This window comes from Manacus vitellinus, unplaced genomic scaffold (genome assembly GCF_001715985.3).
Source record: "Manacus vitellinus isolate BGI_N305 unplaced genomic scaffold, ASM171598v3 ctg7180002428519_pilon, whole genome shotgun sequence".
Taxonomy (NCBI): domain Eukaryota; kingdom Metazoa; phylum Chordata; class Aves; order Passeriformes; family Pipridae; genus Manacus; species Manacus vitellinus.
Genome location: NW_021937774.1, coordinates 14,817 through 23,239, shown reverse-complemented (window position 1 = coordinate 23,239; position 8,423 = coordinate 14,817). Strand labels below are relative to the sequence as shown.

General features: G+C 42.2%; 1 protein-coding gene across 1 annotated transcript; it reads right to left on the bottom strand.

The window, feature by feature from the left end:
* Nucleotides 1-2,690: 2,690 nt before the first annotated feature.
* On the bottom strand, nt 2,691-6,868 carry LOC115307850. Its single transcript, XM_029963729.1, has one exon. It carries the CDS (start codon nt 6,866-6,868, stop codon nt 3,398-3,400), a length of 3,471 nt encoding a protein of 1,156 aa, XP_029819589.1. The 3' UTR covers nt 2,691-3,397.
* Between the last annotated feature and the right edge of the window lie 1,555 nt (nt 6,869-8,423).

Here is an 8,423-nt window from a genome sequence, read left to right as displayed (position 1 = left end):
ATTGACCAAAGGGATATTCTATACCATATGACATCATCTCATATATAAAAGCTCAGGAAATGAGGAGGAAGGAGGGCATTTATTATTCAGTGTTTGCCTTCAGGAGCAACTGCTACACGTGCTGAAGTCCTGCTTCTCAGGAAGTGGCTGGACAATGCTTGCTAATGGGAAGAAAATATACATTTTTGTTTTTTCCAAAAAAGATTGTGGTGAGTTAACCTTGTCTGAATGTCAGGTGCCCACTAAGCCACTCCTGTTTCCAGCTGGACAGGAGAGAGAGAACAAACCAGAAAACAACTTGCAGGTTGAAATAAGGGAGTTTACTAAAGCAAAAAAGAAAGCTTGCATGTGCACAAGCAAAGAGAAATAAAAGTCCCCTCCCAGGATCAAACTCCTGGCTGTATCACCAGTACCCACATCAAAAAAACAACAGTGGCTAACAGTCAGTGGACTGGATGAGGCTTGCTATTCTCTTGGTGACATCCCTGATACAAGCCCACAGCAAGCAGCACACCTCTCTAGAAAGTACATCAGGTCAGTACATTGATGCCAATTTATGCCCCAAAACAAGGCGCGGAGAAACTGCTCAGAGACAGAATTTCAGTCTATAAGCAGGAGGTATTTATTTCACGGCCGGGGAGCAGCCAGGTCGCCCTGGACAAACTGCTCCGACTCGAGAAACACACAATCCAACTTTTATACACCTTTTACTAAGCAATTACATCATATATTATGAATATTCATTACATTGCAACATCTGCTTTTAATATTCATAACAGGTGGAGTTGAGGCGGAGTTATAGGCGTGGTCCTTAATTTGGGGAGAACTTCGGTGGGAGTTCCGGTCTTTCTTCATCATGAGCCTCATGTCCTTTTCATCATCATCCTCCTAAACTTTTGAACCTTTCCTAATTTGGGTAGCTTCCTTATGAATTTGGCAGAGAGTTTTGGTATTTGGCACTAATACCTAATTTCTTGGCTTGTCCCTCTCTTTATCTCTTTGGTTTCCTCTCCATATGCCTTTTTTGTGTGTGCTAGCATTTTTTGTTCATGTTTATGTTCTTCTGTGTCAGGGTGTCCTGTACCTCAGTGAATTTATTGTCTCCGCTTTCCTAATACTGAATTCTATGTGCTTCGCTAAAGCTTGCATCTATATTTTGTGCTTAACTCTTTATATTGCTTAAATTCGCTTTTCAGGTGTTACCTGGCTTCATTTCCCCCCTTTTCTCAGAACTTACGAATTCCTTCGTCAAGTTCTAATCCTAAGGGGCGCTGATAGGCTTTCATCATTGCCCAGATTATTTGGGTTCTTTTGACTATGGATCTTAACTTATACCACAGACATATATTCATGAGAGTTAACAAGAACATGGCCATAGTTATAATCAATATGGGGTGTATTAGGTAGTGAAAGACTTGTGTTGCTGTTGGGGAGTATCCTATGAAAATGTCCCACCAATGATGCTGGCCTACTTGCGCAACTTTTGTCAGGATATTTTTTATACCTTTAGAATTATGCTCTACTTGCCACAACATGCGTTGGGTCGTTTGGTTCACCTTCTGAACTAACCTTTCTACTTCAGGATGCACAAGCATCTCTTTGAGAAGCTTAACATCCATGCCTATCTGTAGCTTGGGTATCTCATGATATAAAGTATACTCAGCTTCGATTAACTGCTGTGTAGTTATGGGAGCAGTGTAGTTAAAGTCACAACCCATGACTTTTGTGAAGTTGCATATGCAAAAGTTAGTATCGTTAGTCACTTCATGACAATTATCTATAGTAACATCATTACAGGCAGTTCTAATGCAAGCGCATCCATTCCCTATATAGAATACTTGTGATGGCGCTCTATTGTGTGGAAGCATTTCAAAAGTGCATACACTGTCTTCGGCATCTAAGCATAGATCCTCAGCTTCTACAATGGCATTTTCGCAGATATAACCTAATTGCCCTTTAGGAATACATGCTTCTGTACTAATTGATTGCCACTTGTTCTTAGTACTATCATAATTTGCCCAAACGCTATGGTCCACAGGTTTGACAATGACATTCTGATGCATAGCTCCTAATGTTAAAACAGGAAATATAACCCTTTCTTCCGCGGCACTAATAGTAAGGACATAGGTTTCAATGTGTTCCTCTTGTGGATCATAAGTGAAATTAACTAGTTGCCACCAAGCCTGGTGGTCTCTTTCAAACTGTGTGGTGGAACTACCTCTTAATATACTCTCCCTTATTTCCTGAGGCAGTATACCTGACATTCCTTCTCTTAATATTCCCGCTGCTACTGATTGTACCCATTGCTGTGTCTGAACACACTGGATAGCAAGTGCAATTTCTTTGCTAATCTCTCCAGTATAGTCAGCAAGTTTAACAAAATCTTCAGCGGTGTGGTTGGCTACTAAGGTCATCAATTTGACCACTAATGACTGTGTCTCTGCTAAGGTTAGCATAGACGAGCTTAAAGGTACTTTAAGCTTTCCCAAATTCGAAGTGACGGTACTTAATTTGTTCACTAATACTTCTTGGTCTATAGTGTTCAATATGCCGAACCCTGTACCAACCCATCCGCTTATATCTCTTTGTGTTCGTTTGCGGTGTGATCTAGTTGCTAACCAGGCATTCCAGCCTTTGAGGCTGTGCTGTATAAATGGTCGGCAATCTCCCTGTAAGTGTGTAATGTCTGTCTGAATGTTCATCTGTATTTTCTTCAGAGAATATGTAGGATCTAATAACAACTTTAGTTCGTTCGATTGTCTTATTACTTGAGGTCCTATAAAGGTTAAATTATGTATCTTCCTGCATTCTAGAGGCGGAGTGGTTTCACGAGACGGGCTCACAATCGAGTCTGTTGCTAATCTAATGGCCCGCTTAAAGGCTCTACCGGTTACAATGCCTTGTTCACCAATGGGTTCAAGAATCTTGGCTTCTCTGCTACATGAAAACGACATCGATTGATCTAGTTTGAATATAATTTCACACTGTGCTCTACCCCCTTCAGTACTATCCCATTGACATGAGACTGGTCCCTTCTGTTCAATCCAGACGATGGGCTTCCCATCTTCTACTTGGCTATGAGTAATTAAGTTCTGTCTAGGGGCTTCTTGCCAGAATTCAATTGTCAATGTTAGTTTATCTGTTTTTCCCACTAAAGCCTCGACTTCTCGGCATCCTACTTGAATTTGGTCTTCTTTTTGTGCTATGAAATGGGTTCCGCTATCCCATTCATCTATCGTATAGGGTTGATTGTTATGTAATACATAAATCTCAAAGTCTGGGTTTTCCTCGGAGCGTGGTAGTGTGCGTGCACTAGACCACGGCCCTTCTGGAGTAGGGTTTTGGGATAAAACAATACTTATCAAAAGTCCAATGATCAATGTTGAAAGAGCCGGATTCATGATGCCAGGTCTTCCCGCTTATCTTCTGGAGCTTTCTTGACTCGAGAGTAGTGAATCCATGTAGGTCGTTCTTTGATCCTAACCGCGGTGAAGGTGGTCAGCAGCACTTGGAAAGGTCCCTCCCACTTTTCTTGTAGGGGTTTTCCTAGAAGATTCTTAACATACACCCAATCACCAGGGTTAAACGGATGTAATTTACAGTCAGGTTGCTTGGGCTGGTGTTCTATTACTATCGTGGCATTTTTATCAAAATGTTTCCCCACAGCAATTACATAATCATATATATATTGATTGCCTATTTGGTCTACAGCATCGCTATTTACAATCTGCATAGCATAAGGTCTACCATACAGAATTTCAAATGGGCTCAACCTTTCTTTCGATCGAGGTTTGACTCTCAATCTAATCAGAGCAATAGGCAGAGCCTGATACCATTGTAAGTTAGTTTCTTGGCATATTTTAGCAATTTGTTGTTTAATAAGATGGTTCATCTTTTCCACTTGCCCACTGGCTTGTGGCCTGTAGGGCGTATGCAATTGCCATTTAATTTGCAGTGCTTTGCTTATTGCTCTCACAACCTTTGCACAAAAATGTGAACCCCTGTCTGAAGATATACTTCTTGGTACTCCAAACCGTGGTATAATTTCATTTAGTAAGACTTTAGTTACTTCTCTCTCTTTGTTTGTTCTACAGGGGAACGCTTCAGGCCACCCAGAAAATGTATCAGTTAGTACCAATAGATATCGATACCCCCCTTTTCTTGGGAGTTCAGAGAAATCAATTTGCCATGCTTCACCTGGAAATTTACCTCGATCTATTGCCCCTTGGTGTATCTTGGTTCCTGTATTTGGGTTATTCTTCAGGCATCGTTCACACTGGGATGTAACTTGTTTTATGGTAGTGAATAATTTTGGTCCTGCTATTCTAGTTTGTAAATACTGATAAAGTGGATCTAAACTCCAATGTGCCTTCTCGTGTTCTGTTTTTACAAATTGCCACATTAATTTCTCTGGTATTATTAGCTGTCCTGTTTCTAATTGACCCCATCCATTATCTAACAATTTACCTTTGTTCTTTTGAATCCACCTATGATCTGAGTCTTGATAATTTGGTTGGAAATCAGTATCTAGTTCCCCTGGTACTAGAGCTGTTATAACCACTTCTTCAGTTCTTGCAGCAGCTAATTTAGCTTCTCCATCAGCTCTCCTATTTCCTATTTCTGGAACAGTGTTACCTTTCAGGTGTCCCTTGCAATGCATTATGGCCACTTGTGTTGGGAGCTGGACTGCTTCTAACGATCGTAGAATTTCTTCTGCATGTTTGACTGTTTTCCCTTGAGCAGTTAGCAGTCCTCTTTCTTTCCAAATTGCTCCATGAGCATGCACGACGGAGAAGGCATACTTAGAGTCTGTCCAAATATTAATTCGTATGCCTTCTGCTAATTCCAGAGCTCGGGTGAGAGCTATTAGTTCTGCCTTTTGGGCTGAGGTCCCTGCAGGTAAAGGATTTGATTCGATTACCTCTTCCGTTGTGGTCACTGCATAGCCTGCCATCCTTACTCCTTGCTTCACGAAGCTACTGCCGTCCGAGAACCAGTTGTCTGCATCTTCTAATGGCTCTTCTTTGAGATCCGGGCGACTGGAGTAGACTGCTTCGATGGTTTCCAGGCAGTCATGCTCTATTGGTTCTGCTGACATTCTTCCTTCTAGAAATGAGGCTGGATTCACAACGTTAGTTACTTGAATGGTTATGTCATCTGATTCAGCTAGGATTGCTTGGTACTTTAGGAATCTGGAAGGCGACAACCAATGGCCACCCTTTTGTTCTAGTACAGCAGATACAGTGTGGGACACTAACACAGTCATTTTCTGGCCCATCGTGAGTTTTCTGGCCTCTTCTATATTTATGATCACTGCGGCCACCGCTTTCAAACAGCTGGGCCATCCTTTGCTTACTTCATCTAGCTGTTTGGAGAAATAGGCCACAGCTCTTTTGTGTGGTCCCAACTGTTGCGCCAAGACTCCTAAAGCCATCCCTTGCCGTTCATGAGAGAACAGCCAGAATGGTTTTGTTACATCAGGGAGGCCCAAAGCCGGGGCTCTCATGAGTTCTTGTTTCAGTCTCTTAAAAGTTCCCTCTGCTTCGGGAGTCCAAACCAGGATACTCTTAGCTTCTTTTAATAAATCATACAATGGCTTGGCGAGTACCCCATATTGGTAGATCCATAAACGGCACCAATCTGTCATTCCCAGAAAGGCTCGTAGATCTCTCACAGTTTCCGGTTTGGGCATCTGACAGATGGCTTCTTTCCTTGCTGTTCCTAGAGATCGTTGTCCTCTGGAGATCTCATATCCCAGGTATATTACCTTTTCTTGCACTAGCTGCGCTTTCTGTTGAGAGACTCGATATCCACTTAAACCCAAGAAATTCAACAGAGAAATAGTCCATTTAACACACTCTTCTTCTGACTCAGTTGCTATTAGTAGATCGTCCACATATTGAAGAAGAGTACCATCTCCCTGTGGCCTTTCCCATTGTTCTAATTCTTTGGCCAATTGATTCCCAAAAATTGTTGGGCTATTCTTATAGCCTTGAGGTAACACTGTCCAGGTTAATTGAGTCTTTCTCCCTTTGCTCACAGATTCCCATTCAAAGGCAAAAATCTTTTGGCTTTCGGGGGCTAAGGGAAGGCAAAAGAATGCGTCTTTTAGATCCAATACTGTGAACCAAATCAAATTGTCTTTTAACTTGGTTAGGAGTGTGTAAGGATTGGCTACTACTGGATGTAGTGTTTTTGTTATGGCATTCACAGCTCTTAAATCTTGAACCAGTCTATAAGTTCCATTTGGTTTCCTAACTGGCAGGATTGGTGTGTTATAATCTGATTCACATTCTATTAATAACCTTAACTCTAAGAATTTTCTAATTATGGGTTCAATCCCTTTCCTATCTTCTAATCTCAGTGGGTACTGCTTTCTTACCACTGGTCTTGCTCCAGGTATAAGTTCAATAGCAATAGGTGTTGCTTGTTTGGATTTCCCAGGTACATCAGTGGCCCATACCAATGGGTATGCCTCGCTCATAATCCGTTCGATATTACGACTCTCAGGTTTTGGTTCTATGCAACTGATTGTCAAACTTAAAGCTGCAATCAGTTGTTCTTCATTTACCTGGAATTCGAGTTTGTCTTTGTTGAATTTTATTACGGTTCCCAAATTTTCCAGTAAATCCCTTCCTAGTAAAGGCTTTGGAGAATTTGGTAAATATAGAAATTGATGGATCCCCATTTGTTTTCCAATTTTATATTTAATAGGTTTTAGGAAGTAAGCTTTTTCTGGTTGGCCTGTTGCTCCCACAACTTGTACAAACTCATCACTCTTTGGTACTAGTTCTTGATTTAAAACTGAAAATGTTGCTCCTGTATCAATCAGAAAATCTAATTCTTCTTCACCTTCCCCTAGCTCCATTTTAACCAGTGGGTCTGCTAGGGAACGACTCACCGGTCCCCCTCAGTCACTGCTCTGATGTGCAATGGCAGTGTTTGCAAGCCTTTCTCTTAGCTGGGGACAGTCTCGTTTCCAATGGCCTATCTGGAAGCAATTGGAGCATTGATCCGGTCCTACTCTGATGGGTTGGGGCTTGAATCCCCCTCTCCCCCTCATAGGGTAACCACGACCTCTACCCCTGGCACCTGCATCTGGGAATTTTGCGTTTTGAGTTGCCACTGCTACTGCCACGACTCGAGCAATTCTCTTATCTTCCTTCTTTTTCTCTTCTTTTTCTCTGTTGTTGTATACTTCCCAGGCCTCATTCATCAATGTCTCTAGATCTCTATTTGCTGGATGTTTAAGTTTTTGTAATTTCCTTCTAATGTCGGGAGTACACTGCCCCATTACCAATCCTAGTAGCTGTTGTCTCCCTTCTTCTGATGCTGGGTCTAGGGGTGTATATTGTCTCATGGCGGTCCTGAGTCTATCCAGAAATTCTGAGGGACCTTCATCCTTTCCCTGTCTAACATCATACAAGGCTGCCCAGTTAATGGCTTTAGGTATTGCTTTCCGCAGACCTAATGCTATTAGCTTCCTATATTGCACCAGTTTCCCATAAGAATCGGGGTTGTTTGGATCCCACTCCGGATTTCTACTTGGAAATACAACTTCTAACTCTTCAGGTAACATGCTGGCATGATCTCTCCCCGTTTTTAATACTAGTTCCTTTTCCGTTTCTGTTAATTCTGATAGCATTACTTCTATATCACTCCAGTCAATGTCTAGGTTCTTTGCAATTAACTCGAACCTCTTAGCTACCCCTTCTGGATTTTTCCTAAAATTCCGGGCTTCTTCTCTCCAGCTGTTCAAATCACTCGTCGTAAATGGCACCTTTACTCGTCCCTGGTCTCCTGCAATAGGCATTATCTGTCGGAGGGGAGCTATTGTATGACTTCCCCTGATCCTTTCTCTTGCCTCTTTTCGTGCTACAGATCTAGTATAGTGTAGGTGACTAGTTCCTTCCCCAGGGTCTTCTTGGGCCCCGGTATCTATTCTATTCTTTCTTTTTTCTTTTCTCTTTCCCCGTTTCGGTTCCTCGTCTTCACTCCCTGTTCCTGCCCAGTCATCTTCTGCCAACCCTCTAGCATGATTCACACAGTCCAGCCGCCTCTCTCTCTGGGTTTGGAGGAGATGCTGTCGGCGTTCAGCCTGCCCGGGGCTGCGTTCCTCATTTTCCTCTATCTCTCTGGTATCCCTTTTATCGTCTATTTGAATCACTATGTTTAATCTTTGTGAGTTGTTTTCCTTTTCCCCTTGAGTTATAATGTCACTATCTTCTTTACTACATCTTGTCTTGGGGAAATCACCCTTCTTTTCATTGCCCCCTGGTCTCAATGGGCTACTTTCGCCCTCATAATCAGCTACTCTCCACTCTATAGATGCTATCTTCTTTTCTTGGTGTACTGCTATCTCTATTTCTGTCGTCTTTTGGTTTAGGCGGACTACTCTCTTCCCCGTGACCCTCCGGTCTTAT

Bases quoted from the DNA above. Each gene is read 5' to 3' on its own strand.
- LOC115307850 (XM_029963729.1), bottom strand. From the start codon at position 6,868: ATGGAGCTAGGGGAAGGTGAAGAAGAATTAGATTTTCTGATTGATACA.